The sequence below is a fragment of the Thalassophryne amazonica genome, chromosome 2 (assembly GCF_902500255.1).
Source record: "Thalassophryne amazonica chromosome 2, fThaAma1.1, whole genome shotgun sequence".
In the NCBI taxonomy this organism is placed as follows: domain Eukaryota; kingdom Metazoa; phylum Chordata; class Actinopteri; order Batrachoidiformes; family Batrachoididae; genus Thalassophryne; species Thalassophryne amazonica.
The window spans coordinates 36,407,779-36,431,902 of record NC_047104.1 but is presented as its reverse complement, the minus strand read 5'-3'; the positions used below and the strand labels follow the sequence as shown (position 1 = coordinate 36,431,902).

At 39.2% G+C, this 24,124-nt stretch overlaps 1 protein-coding gene and 1 long non-coding RNA gene across 2 annotated transcripts; one reads left to right on the top strand and one right to left on the bottom strand.

Moving 5' to 3' along the window:
• Positions 1–1,426: 1,426 nt before the first annotated feature.
• Positions 1,427–18,400, bottom strand: LOC117501998. The gene is made up of 3 exons (XR_004558155.1): positions 18,299–18,400; positions 8,619–8,621; positions 1,427–1,438 (listed from the first exon to the last, which is right to left on the bottom strand). It is a non-coding gene; the product is annotated as an uncharacterized LOC117501998 (long non-coding RNA).
• Positions 17,870–20,834, top strand: il17a/f1 (interleukin 17a/f1). Its single transcript, XM_034160970.1, has 3 exons — positions 17,870–18,109; positions 19,239–19,465; positions 20,572–20,834. The coding sequence occupies exons 1-3, from the start codon at positions 18,086–18,088 to the stop codon at positions 20,816–20,818; spliced, it is 498 nt and encodes a 165-aa protein (XP_034016861.1). The 5' UTR covers positions 17,870–18,085; the 3' UTR covers positions 20,819–20,834.
• The last annotated feature ends 3,290 nt before the right edge of the window (positions 20,835–24,124 follow it).

Genomic DNA, 24,124 nt, shown 5'->3' with positions numbered 1-24,124 from the left:
CTGCTTTAAGCTGCGAGTTTGTGAGCTATACCACAGAGTCAGGCACTTCTGATTTAAAGCTCTCTTTTTCAGAGGAGCTACAGCATCCAAAGTTGTCTTCGATGAGGATGTAAAACTATTGACGAGATACTCTATCTCACTTACAGAGTTTAGGTAGCTACTCTGCACTGTGTTGGTATATGGCATTAGAGAACATAAAGAAGGAGTCATATCCTTAAACCTAGTTACAGTGTTGTGTGGCTGGGAGGGCCTGGCTGCCTTTTGTTTGTGTTTTCTGTCCTGTCTTTTGTTTTTCCTTCCAGGTGGCTGGCATTTGGGACTGAGTGGCTGTGTAGCTGAGTTTATCAGGACCTCACCCTGATCACCTGAGGCTGATCACCTGCGGCTCGTCAGGACTCACAGCTGTGGTGCATCTACATGGATTGGAACATGGTGGCATTTAAGACTGGAGTACACAGTGTGTATTTGCCAGAGACTCGACCTTGTGACCAGACGGGTGAGATCGTCGTCTTGAGAGCCATCTCATCATCAGTGGATGCAGAGAACGTCCAGGTTTGATGCATGGTCTGTGAAAGAGGAGGGGGTGAGGTCTCACGCTCGTCAGCACACTTCCTGAGGTACGTTAGATTTTGTGACTAACATTTATACAGTCAGTAAATATGGTGTCCCTCACACCTTATTATATTGAGCTGTATGTAGTCGTTTAATCAGCTTCCACTGCTGTGGAGTTTTGTGAACAGGGTGTTCTATGCCTGCAGGGTGGGAAGCTGATTAGTAATTAAGCCAGGAAGTGTTTGCTGTTTGTACACCTTTGAGCGGTCTCTCTGTGTGTAGAGTGTGGACTCACATGGTGATTTCTTCCTTCACAGACTCGGTTTGTCGCGGCCACCTGGGGGGTGTCGGCGGGGTCCTTGGGTCCGAACTGGTTCTGGCTCCGGACCGTCTTGTGCTGCTGGGAGCACACCGCAAATCCGCCACGCCAGACCGCACACTTATTTGTTTGTATTTTTTCACATCACTGTTATGTTTATTAAACCCTGTTATCCTTTGTACCGTGCTCTGCTTATTTTATACTGGGTCCTTCAAACGCTGGTCGGTTCTCCGGGCTGCGTCCGACACATAACATACAGTGCTTTCTGAAAGACTTCTAGTGTAATGAGACTTATTCCCCACTGCTGGGTAGTCCATCAGAGTAAATGTAAATGTTATTAAGAAATGATCAGACAGAAGGGAGTTTTCAGGGAATACTGTTAAGTCTTCAATTTCCATACCATAAGTCAGAACAAGATCTAAGATATGATTAAAGTGGTGGGTGGACTCATTTACATTTTGAGCAAAGCCAATTGAGTCTAGTAATAGATTAAATGCAGCGTTGAGGCTGTCATTCTCAGCATCTGTGTGGATGTTAAAATCGCCCACTATAATTATCTTATCTGAGCTAAGCAATAAGTCAGACAAAAGGTCTGAAAATTCACAGAGAAACTCACAGTAACGACCAGGTGGACAATAGATAATAACAAATAAAACTGGTTTTTGGGACTTCCAATTTGGATGGACAAGACTAAGAGTCAAGCTTGCAAATGAATTAAAGCTCTGTCTGGGTTTTTGATTAATTAATAAGCTGGAATGGAAGATTGCTGCTAATCCTCCGCCTCGGCCCGTGCTACGAGCATTCTGGCAGTTAGTGTGACTCGGGGGTGTTGACTCATTTAAACTAACATATTCATCCTGCTGTAACCAGATTTCTGTAAGGCAGAATAAATCAATATGTTGATCAATTATTATATCATTTACTAACAGGGACTTAGAAGAGAGAGACCTAATGTTTAATAGACCACATTTAACTGTTTTAGTCTGTGGTGCAGTTGAAGGTGCTATATTATTTTTTCTTTTTGAATTTTTATGCTTAAATAGATTTTTGCTGGTTATTGGTGGTCTCTACGGGGATGAGGTAATGAGGGGATGGCAGGGGGAGAGAAGCTGCAGAGAGGTGTGTAAGACTACAACTCTGCTTCCTGGTCCCAACCCTGGATAGTCACGGTTTGGAGGATTTAAGAAAATTGGCCAGATTTCTAGAAATGAGAGCTGCTACATCCAAAGTGGGATGGATGCCGTCTCTCCTAACAAGACCAGGTTTTCCCCAGAAGCTTTGCCAATTATCTATGAAGCCCACCTCATTTTTTGGACACCACTCAGACAGCCAGCAATTCAAGGAGAACATGCGGCCAAACATGTCACTCCCGGTCCGATTGGGGAGGGGCCCAGAGAAAACTACAGAAGGCAGCAGGTCCTCAGACCCCAACCTTCTGGAGTTTCTCAGCCAATGTACCAGGCCAAGGATTTGTCAAGGAGTTTGTCAGCGAACAATAATATTCCCATGTTAAACTGACCTTCACACAGATGTCCCTATAATCTGGGGCCTTAGATCAACATTCAGTGTTGATCTAGGGCCTAGATCAACACTGAATGTAGGTTTTCCACCATCCCATCCAAGAATCGATCAAGAGACGGTCATCCTCGCCACCAAGGGATTACCAAGAGACATTGAGTCTGTGACATGATGCAACGTGACTCCATAGGAGGCTCACAGCCACAGATAAAACACAAAATAACCCAAAGTGGCCTGAGACTGAACACTGCAGTCTGCAAGTGATAAAGGACGTGACAACAGACACACTTCTGTCATACGTGACATCTGAGGACACAAAGTGGAACGCAACATGTAGCAAGGGGGCCAACAGTGTGTTTCCATGTTGCAGAGCAGCCCCACACAACAGCGCCCCGTGTGGCTGGAGCCACAGCATCATGTTGTCACCCACACATTGATGTTAACCAACCTGATCTCACGCCAAGTTTGTGACAGCGCCACAAAAAGCAATTTAATCTACGAGCTCATGATACCATCACAAAATATGATACATGCATGATGGTATCATGAAATTTGGGGTGACATGGGGGGAGGAGTCCATTGGGGTTATGGTTAGGGCTAGGATTAGGGTTAAAAATAGTGACTTGAACTTGACCGCATCACAAAAGTGTGACGCATTTCATAAAGGTATCATGAATGAAAAAGTGTGTGACTGCCAATGCCATGGGCACTAACACACCCCCATACCATCACAAATGCTGACTTTTGAATGTAGCGCTGGTAACAATCTGGATGGTCTTTTTTCCTCTTTTGTCAGGAGGACACGACGTCCATAATTTCCAAAAACAATTTGAAATGTGGACTCATCAGACCACAGCACACTTGTCCATTTTGCGTCTGTCCATTTCAAATGAGTTCAGGCCCAAAGAAGGCGGTGGTGTTTCTGGATGTTGTTGATGTATGGCTTTCACTTTGCAGAGTTTTAACTTGCACTTGTAGATATACGAGGTCTATTAGAAAAGTATCCGACCTTATTATTTTTTTCAAAAACCATATGGATTTGAATCACGTGTGATTGCGTCAGCCAAGCATGAACCTTCGTGCGCAGTTTTTTCACGCTTGTCAGTTGCGTCATTCGCCTGTGAGCAGGCTTTGAATGAGGAGTGGTCCACCCCTCTTGTCATTTTTTTCATTGTTTAGGAATGGCTCAGAGACTTCCGCTTTGCTTGATCAAAATTTTTTCAGAAACTGTGAGGGACATCAAAGTTGACACCATTCGAGAAATTCAGATGGTTTTTGGTGAAAATTTTATGGGCTTCAAAGAAATTACGGAGTGTTACTGTCGCTTTAAGGACGGCCCAGAGTGACTGGTGGTGCACCGCGCTCCGAAGCCGCCATCGACAGGCTGAGCAACCATTTCATTTCTAAATGGATGGCTGTCTGGATCCGTGACCGTCGTGTGCAATTTCTCTGGTTATCACAAGAGCTGGACATCAACCATTTTCCGGCAGATTTCACTTTTAACAAGAGATTTTGTCATGGAAAACCGAGCGGAGGCTTCGCACGTCACCATGGATTTGCTACTGGAGCGAGACAAAACCACCTCCGTTTTGGTGTCACAGGACGGCTTTGAGATGGCGTTCAGACAGCTGTCGGTGGTTTTTCCATCGAGTGATTATCCGAGAAATTGTGGATGTGCCTGGACATGCCAGAACATGTCCTGTGAGGCTTCATCACGGCGTTGCGTTGCGCCATGCGACACCGCCGCGACGCGCGAAGCCTCCGCTCCTCTTTCCACGACAAAACTCCTGTAACAGTGGAATGTTCCATTCATTTCCAAACTGGACGCTATGTTTTATCCGGGATGTCATCTGGCTAGCACAGGAATTGTGAAAAGACGTGGACATCAGCACTTTTTCGGCACATTGAGACAGACGTGCGAAGGAATTCCGCGCGTCACAGCGGTGCCGCATGGCGCAAAGCAACGCCATGATGAAGCCTCACAGGACATGTTCTGGCATGTCCAGGCACATCCACAATTTCTCGGATAATCACTCGATGGAAAAACCACCGACAGCTGCCTGAACGCCATCTCAAAGCCGTCTTGTGAGACCAAAACGGAGGTGGTTTTGTCTCGCTCCAGTAGCAAATCCATCGTGATGCACGAAGCCTCCGCTCGGCTTTCCATGACAAAATCTCTTGTTAAAAGTGAAATCTGCCGGAAAATGGTTGATGTCCAGCTCTTGTGATAACCAGAGAAATTGCACACGATGTTCACGGATCCATACAGCCATCCGTTTAGAAATTAAATGGTCGCTCAGCCTGTCAATGGCGGCTTCGGAGAGCGGCACACCACCAGTCGCTCTGTGCCGTCCTTAAAGCGACAGTAACACTCCGTAATCTCTTTGAAGCCCATAAACTTTTCACCAAAAACCATCTGAATTTCTCGAATGGTGTCCACTTTGATGTCCCTCACAGTTTCTGAAAAAATTTCAATCAAGCAAAGCGGCAGTCTCTGAGCCATTCCTAAACAATGAAAAAAACGACGAGAGGGGTGGACCACTCCTCACTCAAAGCCTGCTCACAGGCGAATGACGCAACCGACAAGCATGAAAAAACTCACGCATGCGCACGAAGGTTCATGCTTGGCTGACGCAATCACACGTGATTCAAATCCATGTGGTTTTTGAACCACTCTGCAAAGTGAAAGCCATACATCAACAACATCCAGAAACTAATAGACCTCGTAGAGACGAACTGTACGCGGTAAGATCCTTTTCACAATGATGTTGTTTTTTAATGCAGTGCCGCATGAGGGATTGAAGGTCAGGGGCATTCAATGTTGGTTTTCGGCCTTGCCGCTTATGTGTAGAAAGTTCTCCAGATTCTCTGAATCTTCTGAGTATATTATGGACTGGACCCTTCCTTGCAATTGGACATTGAGAAACATTATTCTTAAACTGTTGGACTATTTTTTCATGCAGTTCTTCTCAAAGTGGTGATCATTGCCCCATCTTTGCTTGTGAACAGCTGAGACGTTTGGGGATGCTGCTTTTATACCCAGTCATGACACTCACAATTAGCTGCTGTGAAAAAAAAGAAAAATACATGCCACCCACGGGACTTGAACCTGCAATTTACTAAAGCTCTGATTGCCAGGCAGAAACTTTACCAGTGCGCTACCATCACTGGCCTGTAAATGGTGCGGAAAAATGTCTGAAATCAACAAGCACATGGACGAGGTGCGCTGTGTGTAGCTGCTGCAGCCCGGCGCAAAGGCGAAAGACGTATCTCCATTTGAGGACAGCAAGCAGAGACACACGCCTCACAGAGGAATGTTGTAAGTTCATGTCCTTCAAAATACAGTACATGTTCTCCAGCTGGGACGTCCAGGAGCACAGATCACAACAGCAGCCGCTGTGGGCGGTCACGCCCCCATGTCCGTTCAGCGCCCAGACCAGCGTGTCACTCTCTGTGTTATGTGATCATTCATTTTCATTATTTGTTATGTAACTGCATATGTACTGTAGGTATTGTCATAATTATTTACATAACTGTCCTAGCAGTGGTTTCTGTGTTTTTAATGTGTGCACTGAGCTGCCATCCAGCTATCAGTGTGCTGTGATCAGCTGACAGGCCCCTCCCCATGTTGTGTGCGCTCAGACCTGGCTGTCCGTCCCCCATGTGGTTTTATTTCATTTCATTTATTTAGCACAATGGAAATTCACGACAAATGTCATAATTTGCAATATATATATATATATATATATATATATATATATATATATACACAGTAGTGTTCAGAATAATAGTAGTGCTATGTGACTAAAAAGATTAATACAGGTTTTGAGTATATTTCTTATTGTTACATGGGAAACAAGGTACCAGTAGATTCAGTAGATTCTCACAAATCCAACAAGACCAAGCATTCATGATATGCACACTCTTAAAGCTGTTTCACAATAATAGTAGTGTGGCATTCAGTCAGTGAGTTTGTCAATTTTGTGGAACAAACAGGTGTGAATCAGGTGTCCCCTATTTAAGGATGAAGCCAGCACCTGTTGAACATGCTTTTCTCTTTGAAAGCCTGAGGAAAATGGAACGTTCAAGACCTTGTTCAGAAGAACAGCGTAGTTTGATTAAAAAGTTGATTGGAGAGGGGAAAACCTATACACAGGTGCAAAAAATTATAGGCTGTTCATCTACAATGATCTCAAATGCTTTAAAATGGACCAAAAAAAAAAAAAACGCGTGGAAGAAAATGGAAAACAACCGTCAAAATGGCTAGAAGAATAACCAGAATGGCAAAGGCTCGCCCATTGATCAGCTCCAGGATGATCAAAGACAGTCTGGAGTTACCTGTAAGTGCTGTGACAGTTAGAAGACGCCTGTGTGAAGCTAATTTATTTGCAAGAATCCCCTGCAAAGTCCCTCTGTTAAATAAAAGACATGTGCAGAAGAGGTTACAATTTGCCAAAGAACACATCAACTGGCCTCAAGAGAAATGGAGGAATATTTTGTGGACTGATGAGAGTAAAATTGTTCTTTTTGGGTCCAAGGGCTGCAGACAGTTTGTGAGACGACCCCCAAAATCTGAATTCAAGCCACAGTTCACAGTGAAGACAGTGAAACATGGTGGTGCAAGCATCATATGGGCATGTTTCTCCTACTATGGTGTTGGGCCTATATATCGCATACCAGGTATCATGGATCAGTTTGGATATGTCAGAATACTTGAAGAGGTCATGTTGCCTTATGCTGAAGAGGACATGCCCTTGAAATGGGTGTTTCAACAAGACAATGACCCCAAGCACACTAGTAAACGAGCAAAATCTTGGTTCCAAACCAACAAAATTAATGCCTCACAGATGTGAAGAAATCATGAAAAACTGTGGTTATGCAACTAAATACTAGTTTAGTGATTTACAGGATTGATAAAAAAAAAAGCAGTTTGAACATTAGGTTAGATTAAAATTAGATTAGATTAAACTTTATTGTCCACCTCAGTGGAAACTTGTCTTTGGTTCACCACAAAAAAGTTTAGACGATCACAAAACATGACAGTTAATATACAATAGATAAAATTACAATAAATAATGGTTTCATAAAAATTCATCCAATTTCATGTGCTGCGTAACTTCTGCATAACTTCACTAGCACCTGTTCAGTAGACTGACTGCATTAGGCACAAATGACCCCCTATACACCTTCTTTGTTGCAAAAGGCATTCTGTAACGACGCCCAGAGGGCATCAGTTCAAACTCCTCAAACAAAGGATGGTCCTTGTCACTGATGATGGATTTTGTCATTCTCTGCAAAGCTGCCTGGTAAAGAACATCCAAATCAAATCAAATCAACCAATTTATTTATATAGCACCAAATCACAACAAACAGTTGCCCCAAGGCACTTTATATTGTAAGGCAAAAGCCATACAATAATTACAGAAAAACCCCAACGGTCAAAACGACCCCCTGTGAGCAAGCACTTGGCGACAGTGGGAAGGAAAAACTTCCTTTTACAGGAAGAAACCTCCAGCAGAACCAGGCTCAGGGAGGGGCAGTCTTCTGCTGGGACTGGTTGGGGCTAAGGGGAGAGAATCAAGAAAAAGACATGCTGTGGAAGAGAGCAGAGATCAATCACTAATGATTAAATGCAGAGTGGTGCATCCAGTGACTTTTGCTCCTGACAAATCACCTTCGCTGCATTTTTAACAATTTTGTTCAGTTTGTTCTTGTTTACAACTGTGAGATACCCAAACCATACAGTTATATTGAACACAAGAACACTTTCAATGAGACTAACGTAGACTTTCTGAAGAGTCTGTGAGCTCACACCAAAGCCCCTGACTTTCCTAATCAAGAATAGTCTCTGGTTGGCTTTCTTATAAATCTCGTCCACATTTTGTGAAAAACTGAGCTTGTTATCTATGAGGGTACCTAAGTACTTAAAGCTGCTCACAACCTCAACTGGCTGGTCAGATAGACAAGGACTGAGTAGCACCAGAGTCGCTCAGGATTAGCTCCTTAGTCTTATTTACATTGATAATCAGTGAATGCTGCCTACACCACTGTTCAACCATATGCACTTGAGCCTCATAGCTGCAGGTAGCATTCTTTTTAAAAAGACCCACAATCACCATGTCATCAGCATATTTAAAAAGTTTAACATTATTGTCTTTTACCTGTAAGGCATTAATATACAGAGAAAACAACACAGGTACATAATATGTACCTGTGTTGTTGATGCTACAAACTCAAAACATAATAGTTTTGAGTTTGTAGCATCAACAGCAGATGCTACTATTATTGTGAACACCTCTTTTCTACTTTTTTTTTTTACTAATAGCCCAATTTCATAGCCTTAAGAGTGTGCATATCATGAATGCTTGGTCTTGTTGGATTTGTGAGAATCTACTGAATCTACTGGTACCTTGTTTCCCATGTAACAATAAGAAATATACTCAAAACCTGGATTAATCTTTTTAGTCACATAGCACTACTATTATTCTGAACACTACTGTGTGTGTGTGTGTGTGTGTGTGTGTGTGTGTGTGTGTGTGTGTGTGTGTGTGTGTGTGTGTGTGTGTGTGTGTGTGTGTGTGTGTGTGTATATATTTATGTATATATATATATATATATATATATATATATATATATATGAATGAATGAATGAATGAAAACTGTTTATTTCGAACATTTGATACAACAACAATTACAAGATAGATCAGTAAAGACAACAACAAAAAAGTTCCTACTGTGTACCCAACATGTCCGAAAAGGGGTAGGGTGAAGCATCAGCTTATTTATCCCTACCCCTTCTTCCCCACAACCAGTAATACCCTTTGCCACATATACACATAGATTCCTACACACCTAAACCGATATCAATATATATATATATACATATACATACACATACACATATATATACATACACACATCAACATACATACACATATACATACACATATATACACATATACATATATACACATATATATACACAAACATAAATATACACCTACACATACCTACTTACATACAAAATACTATATATTTACAAGCCGAAGCAAAAAACAAAAACACCCTAACCCTCATTACCCTTCCTCCTCCCTATACCCAGAAAAAACCATATTTTTGTACCGCTGTTTGAACTGGGTCATGCTTGGACATTGCTTGAGCCCCACTCCCAATCTGTTCCACATCCTCACCCCACAGACAGAAATACAGAAACCTTTTAATGTTGTTCGTGCCCACTGATGCTTTAAATTAAATTTCCCCCTCAGACTGTAATCCCCTGATCTGTTAAAAAACATATTTTTAATATTTGCTGGAAGTAAATTGTTTATTGCTTTATACACAATTTGTACTGTTTGAAAATGAACCAAGTCTGTGAATTTTAAGAATTTGGATTGTAAAAATAGTGGATTTGTATGATCTCTATAGCCAGTATTATGAATAATTCTTATAGCTCTTTTCTGCATTACTGATAGTGATTGTGTTGTACCTTATAAATATATATATTTATATATATATATATATATATATATATATATATATATATATATATATATATATATATATATATATATATATATATATATATATTTATATATATATATATATTTATATATATATATATATATATATATATATATATATATCAATGTTGCGCACTTGTGGCGTAAATTTACGGCGTAAACTTGAAATACACCAAAGTCGCCGTGACATGTATCAAGCAGTGCGCACCTGCACATTTCTGGCGTACGCCTGACGTGATCTTGATAAATGCGGCGGGTGGAAACTATCGTAATTATAATAAACACGCCCATAAATATACAGACTCCGCTTCAGACACACCCTCATTTTACGACATGGAAGACGGCAAAGAAAAAGAACTCCACCAATCACGACGCGTGCCAATAGAGCGTCAAAAGCGGCTGTCGTATCAATTGTTTTGTAGTATATAATCAATAAAGTGTTACAGTGGTCCCTCATTAATCGCTGGAGTTACGTTCTAAAAAATAGCCCGTAATACGCGAAACCGCGACGTAGTCAGCGTTATTTTTTACAATTATTATAGACGTTTCAAAGCTGTAAAACTCCTCACTACACAGTTTATACACTTTCTCAATCAGGCATGAACATTTTCTCACTTTTCTCTCATATGTAAACACTCTCAAAGTTCAAACCTTAGTAGGAAAATAAAACCAAACTGTTTTCAGGCCCAAACATTTGTTTGAGAAATAAAAATAGAACGTTTTCCTATAAATAATTATGATGGCATTTAGAACTAACGAATTAATTTTAACGATCAACGAACGAGGTCGGACACATAAGAAATTATTAATAGTGACTCACCAGTATTTCACAGATCGCGCCTCTGCGTCCTGGCGCTGCGCCTTTTTCCACTCACACCTGGCTGCAGGCGTCTGTTTCTGTGTGACAAACACAGTTATGAGAAGTTGTTGGCGCTCTTTTTTCTTCTGGGCAACAAGATTCTTAAAAACAGACACGCAGAACACAGAACACTGTAAAAAAAAAGGCATGCAAAATTGGACTAAATACTCCGCGAGACTCCGAGGTCACAACAGGTGAACGGCGTTATAGCGAGGGACCACTGTATTCTCTTTTCACATGTCAATAATTCTTGACGTGGATATTTGCTCGCTCAATTAATAAGACACGCCTAATCTGTCAGATTTCTTTATTTTTTAAATGTATTTCTGTATTTATTGTATTGTGACAACCAAATGGAGACGACAAAACCTGATTGCAGCACGGTTGAATTAAGGGAATGACGAAACTACAGTTATTATCAATTTCATAGTCTAAAACGATCACACCACATGAAGTTAAGCTCAGCGCTGCTCTGGCTCCAGGCTCGAAGTCTTTGCAGTCAGCGCTGTGGCCACGGATCGTGCTCCATAACAATCCTGCAAAGGCAGGATTTGTATTGATTATTATGTAGTATAATCAGGAAAGTGTTATTTATGTAACATATGCATTGATTTGTATAATGGAACTGTTTATCATGTTGATCATCTTCATTTTTATGTGGATTCCAGCGTTGGTTCATTTTGGTGTATAATTTACGCCACCTCTCGACCTGGTGTATATTTTCAGCGCAGCGTACGCCAACAACCACATTGATAAATGCCAAGTAGCGCAGCCGTTTTGGCGTACACCCCATATACGCGCCAATAGCTCCGTACGCAACGTTGATACATGAGGCCCAATATGAGCATACTGTGCAAGGGAGTGGTAAAAGCCAAAGAGGCTTATCAAAGACCCACCCCAAAAAAAATCACAACAATAAACAAAAGTATTATATCAATTCACAAAGTATAAAACATTGAAATCAATTAAAACCAGGTAATAAGTTGACATTATAAGTACTCATACAGGAGTTTTACTTTTAGTCCACTTTTATATCTGTGTAAAGTGATGGGTGGATTTAGAAGATGTACCGTATCATTCCAAGATTTAACAGCATGATATCTGATGTGATGCTGATAACGAGTCGTCCTTTGCAAAAATAAATGCAAATATGAGGTCTGCCTTGTCAGATAATTATGAATTTGATGGTTATGCACAAAATAATATTTGATTTAAAAAAAGGCCAACTAGTATCATGAAGAGCTATGAGGATAAATGTACAGATCAGGAAGATATTTATATGAAAGATATTTAAGAGCTGCAATTTAAAAAACAAAGGTGCACTTGGAGCACAAGGTTTCGAAAATGTGGCTATTTGAACAAATTTTTTTCTGTAAAACAAAAATTTTGTTTATATACGTTGCAAAGGTACTTATTCCAATAAATTAAATACGGATAAACTAACTGTAGTATAATGTTAAAAGGCATTTATAATGTACTAAATATCTTATTCTGCTTATGATTCCTACTGACTTAGTTATTTTTTTTACAAACATGTTCAATATGTTCTTTCCAACACAATTTGTCATCCATCCAAACACCCAAGAAATATGTAGAAGAGACCCTTGATATTTCTTCGTTGTCTATGTAAATTTTAATTTGATCATGACTTCATTTTTTTATTGCCAGCAAATAATAAATAAATAAATATTTTTATATTTAATGATAATTTATTAACTTTGAACCACATTGAATAATTCAAGAGATCATTATTTAAACTTTTAACCAAACCATCTATATCTTTGCTGGAAATAAAAAGGTTAGTGTCATCAGCAAACCACATTGATATATATTATGAATAAAAGCGGTCCCAAAATCGAACCTTGAGGAACTCCACATTCTGTAGAATTAATTTCAGATTCCAAATTTAGAAAAACATACTGTTTTCTCTCTAATAAATAATTACTAAGCAATTTATGAACAGTTGCTTTAAATAAATATTTATTTAACTTAGAAAGCAAAATTTCATGATTTACTGTATCAAACGCTTTAGAAAGGTCTAAAAACACACCAATTCCAAATTCATTGTTGTCTAAAGCTGCATGAATTCTATCCATCAGTTCAATCAGGGCCATATATATTGAATGATTTTTCCAAAACCCATATTGGTAGCTGTATATGAAATTGAATTCTTAAGCAAATGATTATTTAGTCTTTTATAAACAAGTTTCTATAAGATCTTTTAAAAAACCTAGCAAAACCGAAATAGGACGATAATTTGAAAAGGATGCTGGATCACCTTTTTCAAAAAAAAGTATGATTTTAGCAATCTTAAATCAGAAAGTACTATGCCCGTTTTCAAGGACAATGAAAAGATATGTGTAAGTGGTTCAGAAATTTTTTTGTGTAACACATTTGACAATAGTACTTATTCCATCATGACCAGATGCAGATGGACATAGTCCAGTAATGATTTCACAAACCTCATTGGAATTTGGGGGTTCAAATTCACTCACAGAAGGAAATGAACCTTTGATGTAGTCTGCTGGATTTACATTTGTGGAGTCAATTCTCTTTGCAAGAGAAGCACCAACATTTGAGAAAAAATTATTAAACTTGCAAGCAATGTCATAGGGATCAGAAAAGCTTCTAGATCCATCTGAAAAAGTTGACGGATATTTTAATGAACATGTTTTTCTTTTAAGAAGTTAATTGATTGTTTTCCAAGTCCCTTTAATATTGTTTTTGATTTTGAAAATTATCACTGAAATATTTTTTCTTTGCAGCCCTGAGAAGAGTGGTGTATTTATTTTTATAGAATTTATAAACTGATCAATTTAAGGGTGAAGGAGATGATAAACATTTTTATACAACTTGTTTTTTTGTTTTTTTGTTTTTTTTTTGCGTAAGGGTTTTTGTAGTCCCCTTGAAAACAATGGATTTACCTTTTTAGATGCAACCCCCAGATGATTTAATGATTGGAAATGAGTTTTTGAAAACTTCATTAAACATTTGCATAAACACCTGATACGCTGAATTAGGATCTGTTTCCATATACTGTATATTTTTTCAAAAGAAATACTCTCCAGTAATTACTTGAATTTTATTTTATTTGTAATATTAACGTTTCTGTAATAGGTAGTTGATTTTTTATTCAGCATATAGGAGTTTTCCAATTCCACAATGTGAAATACTGGAAAATGATCTGAAATGTCAGTACATAATATTCCAGATTTAGTTACATAGTTTAAATTATTGAAGAAAATATTATCTATTAGGGTTGCAGAATGTTCAGTAACTCTTGTGGATTTAGTAATTGAGGGAAAAAATATTTGCATGAAGATTATTCAAAAAATCATTAGTCGCACAATGTATTTCCATATTAAAAAATTTATATTAAAATCCCCAAGAATTTGACAGATTTTATTTTCTCTGTTAATGAGTTCCAAAATATTTGAAAAACACTGATTGAAATTCACTACATTTGTATTTGGTGGCCTATGATTTTTTTGTCCTACTGTCAGACAATATTTCTATGAAAACTGATTCTTAATCAGCTTCATTTGATTTCATTAGATCAAATTGGACATTAAAATCCAAATTTTTACGTACAAATATTGAAACTCTTCCTCCAGTCCTTAACTGTCTGACAAAGTGAGTAGAATTATAAAGTGGCAATTCATACATACCAGTATCTTTGCACTACTCAGTCAGCCATGATTCTGTAAGGGCAATTACAGAAAACTCATGATTCAATGAGGATACACAAATACAAATTCATTGAGAATACACAAATTTCAAATTTCCCGCTCACCCACATTTGGCCTTGAAAGTGCTCACCTACAGGATTCAAAAAGTGTCAGTTACAGAAAGGAAATATACCACAGAACACAGTGGTTTTTGAAGGTCACTGGCACCCCGTATGAGGAATCACACTCACTTTTTCTATCTACCTGTCAAGAATTGAGAACAGATATGTCAAAGCTGGCCATTTTTACTGTATTTTAATGTGACACAATCTGAGGCCATTTTGACATAAAATTTTGAACTGACCAAAATTCAAGTCAAATTGTGCCTGATGGAAAAACTAACTTTGCCATTGCTAATCAATCTACTTGAAGGTTAAATGGTGAAAATTTCACCAAAATCAGAGTCGGTCATCCAGCCACCCCCACATGATTTTCTCTGAGACAGCTCATTAAAGACAATAACTAGAGAATTTGACATTCCCTCAAAAAAGGTCCACTTTGCTCATTTACACTGCAATATGCCACTCTACAGACACTAAAAACATTAAAAAAAATATATATATACGAGGTCTATTAGAAAAGTATCTGACCTTATTATTTTTTTCAAAAACCATATGGATTTGAATCACGTGTGATTACATCAGACATGCTTGAACCCTCGTGGGCATGCGAGAGTTTTTTCACGCCTGTCGGTTACGTCATTCGCCTGTGGGCAGTCTTTGAGTGAGGAGTCGCCCACCCTCTCGTCATTTTTTTCATTGTTTAGGAATGGCTCAGAGACTGCTGCTTTGTTTGATCAAAATTTTTTCAAAACTGTAAGGCACAACTGAGTGGACACCATTCGATAAATTCAGCTGGTTTTCGGTAAAAATTTTAACGGCTGATGAGAGATTTTGGTCTGGTAGTGTCGCCGTAAGGACGGCCCACGGCGCCTGATGGCGATCTGCGCTTCGAGGCGGCAGCGTCTCGCCGTTTCAAGTTGAAAACTTCCACATTTCAGGCTCTGTTGACCCAGTAAGTCGTTAGAGAACAGAGAACTTTCAGAAGAAGTCGGCATGAGGAGTTTATTCGGACATTCCATTGTTAACGGACATTTTGTAATGAAAAAACGTGCGGGCAGAGTCGCATGTCGGGCCGGACCCGACTGCGGGGGGTCGCGACAGGAAAAACACCTCCGTGTTGGAAACCTTAACAGGCAAGTTGGAACATGCCCAAGCTGTTGAACAATTTCTCAGTTACTCCCTTGTTGAAAGCCATCAAAAGCCGCCTGAATTTTACAAATGGTTTTCAACACGGAGGTGTTTTTCCTGTCGCGGCGCACACAGATTTGCCGAGTCGTCATGGAAACAACTCGGTGAATTTGCGCGCACGTCTTTCATTAAAAAATGTCCTTAAACAGTGGAATGTCCGCATAAAGTCCTCATGCCGGCCTCTTCTGAATCTTCTCTGTTCTCTCACGACGTCCTGGGTGAATTAAACCTTAAATTAGGATGTTTTCAGGTCGAAACAGGCTGACGATGGCGCCTGGAAGCGCTGCACGACGTCCCGCTCCGTGGGAAGTCCTTACAGCGACAGAAACACCCCATAATCTCTTATCAGCCGTTAAACTTTTCACCGAAAACCAGCTTAATTTCTCAAATAGTGTCCACTCGGATATTCCTCACAGGTCCAGAAAAAATTTTGATAAAGCAACGCGCGCCGTCTCGAGCAGCGTGTGAAACAAAGGAATTCAGCCGAGAGGGCGGGACCACATCTCACTCAAGGCCTGCCCACAGGGAAATGACGTCACCGACACGTGTGAAAAAACTCACGCATGCGCACGAGGGTTCAAGCATGATTGGTGTAATTGCACGTCATTCAAATCCATATAGTTAAAAAAAAATAAAAGGGTCGGTTTATTATCTAATAGACCTCGTATTTCCTAAATTCTGGTACACAGGGAACAGCAATACAGGCGTCAAGAATTGAGACCATTCACTTTCAAAATTGGCTTGTAGAGATGGCAAGCATGGACAAAAGTGGATAATTTTAAAAATTGTCTAAAGTTGTTCACAATGTTTTATGGAGTGAAGACATGGTATGGGTCCAGGTTTTGATTGTTCTTCACTCTGGAAATCGATGATGGTCATCCAGCCAACTTCTCTTTTTCTGCATGATTTTCTCTGAGACAGTTCATTTAATCCTTTTACTCTTTGTTAGAGGCAAATTCTCCATGTCCAGTGCTCACATCAAAATTAGCTTTGGCCATGTAGATGCTGGCCAGAGTAGCTGTGTATTGAAAGGGAATAATATTGAACCAACTCACAAATTAAGCCACTGCAGAATTTATCATGGAGTTATGGAAACTGTCAACCTAATTTTCTGGAATAGTAACTGTTGGTTATTGGCTCTTTTCCATACATAGTAAATGCATCACTTCTGAACTTCCGATAACGTCAGTTTCCGATGCTGCTCTGTGTATTTTGCCCTGTCGCCACCAACCGCTAAGCGGTGCACCATAATGCGATTTGTGAAAATATTCTCCCCCAGGAAAAGAAAACTTCAAAGAAATCCTTGAAAATCTGATGTTGCCATGACGTTCATGGCAGCAATGAGAGTATGTAACTTTCTGCCCACATCTGTGGATGAACAGAAGGTGGGCACGTAGATGACAAGGCTATGCCTGTAAGTCACATGATGCTTGCGTAAAATGGGCGCTGGCTGGAATTCCCCGCCCATCAGTCACACCCTATGGAAATAGGTGATCGACCTACAACCACAAAACCAACTGAATGTAACCTTTCCCAATTAGGTCATATTTCCAGCTGCATCTGCATTATTGATGTGCAAGCGCACACACACACACACACACACACACACACACACACACACACACACACACACACACACACACACACACACACACACACACACACACACACACACAAGATAGGGCATTTTCTTTTTTTTCTTTCTTTTTTTTTTGGTCAAATGAATAAGAACAAATTAAGAAATGCATTACTAAAATTAATTAATATAGAATTATTTTTTTTTTTTTTAAATATCTCAAAATTATATTTCTGCCACTTTCTGGGTTTTCATTGCTTTTCATGTTTTAAAATAGATTTGTGAGCTACAGAAGAAAGCGTGACCCAGAAAATGTGCTGCAACATTATTATGCAAATTCATTTTTTATTTCTACGCGGACGGTGAAAGTGGGTCAAAGGCAAGGACTTGTCACACACACGCGGGTCGGTGTGGTTCTGACAGGAAGATCAAAGAAACAAGATGACATCATTACAGGAAGTCAGAGAGCAGCACTAAAATCTGCATAAAAGTCAGAGTTTGACCCGACACGCACCAGAACACCACTGAAGAAGACAACCACCAGCAGACATCAGCCTCATTGAGAACATCAAGACGAGCTTCATAGCAGACGACTGTGCTGAAGCCAAAGACGTGAAAACTAAACCTCCATCATCAGACCTGAACCTCCAGGAGGGCCTGAGGAGCCTGCAGACTGAAGGACACAGCCTGAACTCAGAAGAGAATCAGACCTGTAGAACAACTAGACCCAGAGCTTTGACTCCAGGAAGACGAGACAGTCATCATGTGGTTCACCTCCAAAGCAACGGTAAAAAAAAAAAAAAAAAAAAATGTCAGTTTTAAAAACACAGCAAACCTGACGTTCCATGAATGTATTGATGTGAAATAACTTTTATGGTTTATATTATCATAGAAAGATATTTCTTTAATGATGCTGTTTATTTTTGCTTGTTTGTTTTATAATTGAGTGCTGACTCAGGGAAACCGTCTGAAACACCCTAAAGGCACCTTGACACTTGCAGGAATTTGATCCCCTCGCTGGCATGCAATCTTGTGTGCCAATGAATAAACTCATCATAAACTGTTGTAAACTATCCGTGAGCTGTAAGCGGCTGTGTGCCAGTGCACAAAGAAAATTTTGAAATGTTCAGAATTTCTGGCATGTATAAATTTTGTGCCACTTGTGTGAACTAGTCGTGAACATTGTGCAGCGTATTTGCAAACACTGAGTGTCACTGAGTGTCAGTCCTTCTCATTTGCTGTGGAAATGTTTTTTTTTTCTTATCTGAATTAGTCAACCATTTAAAAATGTTACATACATATTTTCGTTTTCTACAATAAATGCAATGATGGGGACTTTAATGTATGTTTTACTTACATTTAGCCCCTAAAATTCATTCTTAAATTAATTCTTAAAAGATCTAAACAAATATGGAAATAGAGGAGTTAATGTAATTGTTTAGTTTTTCAGTTACTTCTCCTTTAGACTGTAAAATAGTACATAGTATTAATATCAATGAATTGGTGTTTTAAAAATTATTGTCATTCTGAAAATGTTTATTTCAGACTCCTTATAATTTTAATAATTAAAGGTATTTATTAATATATATTTTAAATAGTATTAATATGTTTTTGAACACATCCAAGAAAGAAAAAATTAAAAAAGCTGAATGAATCCATATCTTGTGTGTATAACGCTTTATTTGCCATCCTGCAAAGCACATATAAAATAACAATATGAATATAACAAACACAGGCAAAATAATAATAATAATAATAATAATAATAATAATAATAATAACCAACAGAAGCTGTGTGATTGGTTGATATAAAGGTCATTATTTATTTATTTATTTATTTATTTATTTTGGAAGGTGTGCCTAAAGGTCACCACACAGTCCATGCCTAATCTCAGTCAGATTCCTCCTCTTCCTCAGGCTGCCTGTGCACTGATGGTGCTGATGGTGCTGGTGATGAAGGAGACAGCAGCTCGGTCGACTGCTGACAGCCATTCAAAACACTTGGCAAAGACACACAAGTCCTCGGACCTTTCTGATGGTGCGGAGTCAGATTTTGTCGCTCTGGAGCTCGATCCAAAAGCTCTGCATCTGCCAAAGCACATCCGGCCAGTGGAGAACGTCTCCATCTCCCCATGGACGTACAAGTAAGAATCCTTCTCTTTTATCTTCCAGATCATTTCATGCTTGCAGATGGAACAAGCACATTTGTGCAACCACAAAATTCAGAATTTACTGTAAACCATGTGTAAAACATTAATGATCCTGGTGACTCCTTTTGGCAAACCAAGCAACAATGTTGGAACTGTAACTAATGCTGGTATTGACAACTGACAAATTTGATCTGTGTGAGTGTTGTCGTACCAGTCCAGCAGATATCCAGCAAAACATTTGCATGGAATATGCACAAATTTGATCCTGTATTCTCAAAAGGATTGCTGTTTGTCTATGTTTACTAGTAGTGTCTGCTACTTTTTGTGTGTGTGTTTTTTGTTTTGTTTTGTTTTTTGTATGTTGAGTAACATTTGAAGGTGTACGACATTTCTTCCACGATGCCGATGCTGACCAAGTTTGCTATGTGAAGGGCAGAAAAGTGCATCATGCCATTGTGTAACTATTTTAATCTACCTGGATTCAAATACTCAATAGTTTCCACATAAAGTGAATATGATCTTATAGGCATTTGTGAAACGTTTGAGTACTACAGGATACAATTTTAGTGGTACAGTGGAAAATCCTTTTGTATGACTTAAATGGCTAAAAATATTTTTAAAAAACTCAGAAGGGAATACACTGTTAAGATTGTTCCTTTGTGAAATAGATGTGTCCTGCAGTAATCTGTGGCATTAACCATAGACCTTCGGGTGTTAATGTAGAGCATTGCCATGTTGAGGTATATAAATAACACTGCACACAGTGTCAAAGTTGGTGAAATGGGCATACAGTAAAATAAGAATAATGCCCAAATGGCAGTGCAGGTTGATGGCTGGTACATTTGTCGAGATTAGATCAAGTTTCTGGTCAAATCTGGCCATGTTATGGTGGAAGTTCAACATAATGCTGGTATGACCTCATTACGGTGTTGTTGCCTTCTTATTGTTGGACCCTCCAAATGGCTGCTGTTTCCCTGGTGGCCGAAGTGCGAACTACCAAAATTTGTTGTGCAGAGACAGCCTTATGACTTGTAATGTCTATCGTGCTGAAAGTTACATGTTCCTGACATTTGTTGCTCCGCCTCTTCCTCCATGCTCAGCATCTCGAAAGATGACTCTATGTTCCCACCGGTAATGTCGGAAGCTCGTTGTCTGCTGAACGGCTGCCTAGACTCAGAGGGCGTGGAGGATCTGAATCTGGAATCAAGACCTATCTTCCATCAGGTGTTGGTGCTGAGGCGTGTCAAGCCAGCGAGTGTAGGACACAGTTATCACTACCGGCTGGAGTCCCGCCTCATTACAGTGGGATGCACCTGTGTCCGCGTCAGCATCCACCAGCATCACTGAGAGATCATCAGTGGGGAAATATAAGATTACATCAGCACGGTTAAACACACAAAAATCATGGCCCAGTTTTATTTTTTAACATATTAGTTAAGCTAGCGGGCCAGAGTGACTAATCAAATTTACAGCTATCTTTAATAAACATGATGTTCAGTATGAAACACTGTTTTAAAAAAAACCTCCATATAAAATCAGTGTTAAGAGCAGATTCCAAATAAATATAACTGACAAAAGGTCTTTTTGCCAAAAAAAAAACCCCATCATCAGCTCAATATGGAACCATAAATTGTTGTTTATGATAGTGATAGTTTATCCTGTAATGTCAGCATTATTAATGTTTAATCACAGAAATCAATATCTTTGACATAATTCTTATTCCTTAGCACTCTGTAATGTCCAGAGCCATGAAGTGTAACAAAATAAAGAAATAAAAATAACACTGCCAGATCACAGAAATTGTTGCATCTAATCACACAAACATCACTTCATGGTGTGTTTTTTTTATCTTCAGTTATATGATTTACCTCAAAAGTATGAAATTTAGGCTCCAATTATAGCTGTCTTTTTGTCATAATTAATGAATTTTAAGATCAGACTTCTATCTTTGGAACCAATAGTCATGGAAATGGCTTGATTCATAGCTGGATTAAAAAAATATAACCTTTCATTAGTTTGATTTGTTTTTATTGTTAACATGCTCTTCATTGTTGAATTCTTCAGTTTGGCCTAAAAAAAAATCATAATAAGTTAACAATCGTAGCTACCTACACTCAAACTAGACATTATTTGTTGTCTTTTGTATGTGATGGTCTATTTATCATTTTATTTAAATACTTTTATGAATTCATTTTATTTATTGGTGATGTTATGTTAATGTTGATGTATTTATATTTCATAGTTTAATGTTTGTGAATTACAAGCTGAAACAATTAAAGAATCAACATTTTAACTTTTGTCTGCTGTTTTAATTAATGTGATTCTTTAAAAAAATGTAAAATTTCAGCTTTACTTTACAGGAGAACCACGCCTAGATTAGGTGTTTTTTCTTGCATTGAAATATTTCTTTATTTCAAGAATTACACACAGTTTCTCCAGTCACAGCCACAGAAGCCTATTCACCTTATTCCTAACCCCCATGAGGCTTTGCGTGAATTATGGGTGAGACTTCCGGTATGAACCGGTGCAAAAATTATATCTTCTGCCCTGGATCCCCCCAAGGGGGGAAGATATCCAGAGACATCTTTCTCCTCACCCAGGAAATCCCCCCCACCCCATCCCTGAAAGACAACCTCCTACAGGGCAGCACTGATTAAAGCTTACCCAAACCTTGATAAGGCCCAAACAGGATACAGCAACCTTTAAACTCTATATTTCATGTATCCATTATGGTCCCAGATAAAGCACAGTTCGATTGATGGCAGTGGTGGCGCCAGGAAATTTTTGTTGAGGGGGCTGAGGGGGGCTAGGGTAAAAGTTGGAGGGGCTCCACAAAATGACATCGAAATGAACAGTATATAGTGAATTGCTTTATAAATACCAAGGTATATGTTTTAGTCACCCGTGCTGCTCTAAAATGTGGTATCAATGCACATACACATCACTTAGAATGACTGCAAGTTCAGTAAACTTGCACATAGGTATAAATAAAGATAAGTGAAGTTTTAAGAGTGGCTGTAATAAATATTTAGGAAACCTAAATTTTTGGAGTATGGAGTTAAATTTGTCTCATTAATACTTGCAAATGCACAGAGGGTGATTTACAAATATCCTTTGATTTGTACACGTGCTTTGTGACCCACAAACACAAATTTCTGATTTGTAACGTGTGTGGGTTTTTACAAATAAATGTTTATTTGCAATACTGAAAATTCTGTTTGTGAAGGGTGATTCAGCATTGGTGGATCACCGAACACACACATTAATCACTTTGCTCAGTTACGCAATATTGAGACATTCTCAGCGCAAAACTGCAGTTGAGATCCACAAATATGTCAGTCACTATTCACATTATTGACAGAATTATTGGGGGGGGGGCTGAGGGGCGCCGCCACTGATTGACGGTGAACGATATTGGCATTCTTTCTGTATGTATCTACAGCTATCTACAACAGTAATATTTCCTCTTCTGAAGTATCTTTAAATCTCCCTTCCAAATATACTCTACAAATATATGGACCTGATTGACAGCCTAAAATATGATAGAACATCTGTCTATGATGGGGTGGGGGTTAAGATATTGTGACCTGTGTAACAGTATATTTCCTATTCTGAAGTATCTTTAAATCCCCCTTCCAAATATACTCTAAAAATATATATACCTTACAGAACATCTCTCCATGATGGGGTGAGGTAAGATATCGTGACCTGGCTATCCCCCCCCCCCCCCCAACCCTGATATCAAGAACTGTACTGTACTATAGCTTTAAATCCCCCTTCCAAATGTAGGTAGGATGAAATGGGTGACAATGCTACAGCAGACCTGCTTTGCAGGGGTGGGAGTAAGATATCCAGGTCAGGATATCTTACCTGCTAGCCTATCATAAGTGGGGAGGTCAAATAATACATGAGCAGGGAAGAAATTGTAGATGTGAACTGAGAGAATTTACACAAAAAATTGGTCAGACATTTCAGAATGGAGGATGAAATGTGTGATGATACTGCAGCAGACTTGCTATGCGGGGGGGTGGGGGGGGGCGTGTTTGTTTACGTTAACTGTTGGCGCTAATCCACTTTGTACAAGGCTTAGAGATGTGAACAGCAGCTGTCACAGCTCAAGCGAGACGACATTACAATCCCGCTGTCTACGGATATAGAGAGGTGGGAGGACGACATGAAGAAGTGGCCTAAGATAACATACAGTAGCATTTTTAGCAGTGTATCAGGACCTGCACAGTAATAAAGTCGGTCCCGTTCTGCTAAAAGAGGGCTTGGAACATAACTTATTTACCTTAAGATAGACATAGAGTCCAGCAAGCCTTAAAGTCCCTGATCACCGAGCCTGGGTTTGAGTTTCAGCATCAGGTGACATAAACAGCAGGATGTTCAGGCATCACAGATCAAGGCAGAGCTCCAGGTGGGTAATTTTTGGTATGAACAAATGTGATAGAATACATGTGAGCCCTGATTAATATAAACTCTAAGCCATATTTTTACATTTCCTTTTACATTCCTTCAGGTCCATTTGACAGTGTTGAGTTTGCAGCTGGTTATCTGGACACTGCAGTTGGACATTTCGTTTGACAAAGTCTTTACAGACACGTGAAATACGTCCAGAATTTCTACTTTTCACATCTGCTTCAAACATCAGTG

Excerpts from the sequence above, each read along its gene's own strand:
- il17a/f1 (XM_034160970.1), top strand. The coding sequence starts at position 18,086 with ATGTGGTTCACCTCCAAAGCAACG. Across the intron at positions 18,110-19,238 it reads GGTTCACCTCCAAAGCAACG|GCTGCCTGTGCACTGATGGT; the intron begins GTAAAAAAAAAA and ends CCTCTTCCTCAG. Across the intron at positions 19,466-20,571 it reads ATCTCCCCATGGACGTACAA|CATCTCGAAAGATGACTCTA; the intron begins GTAAGAATCCTT and ends CTCCATGCTCAG.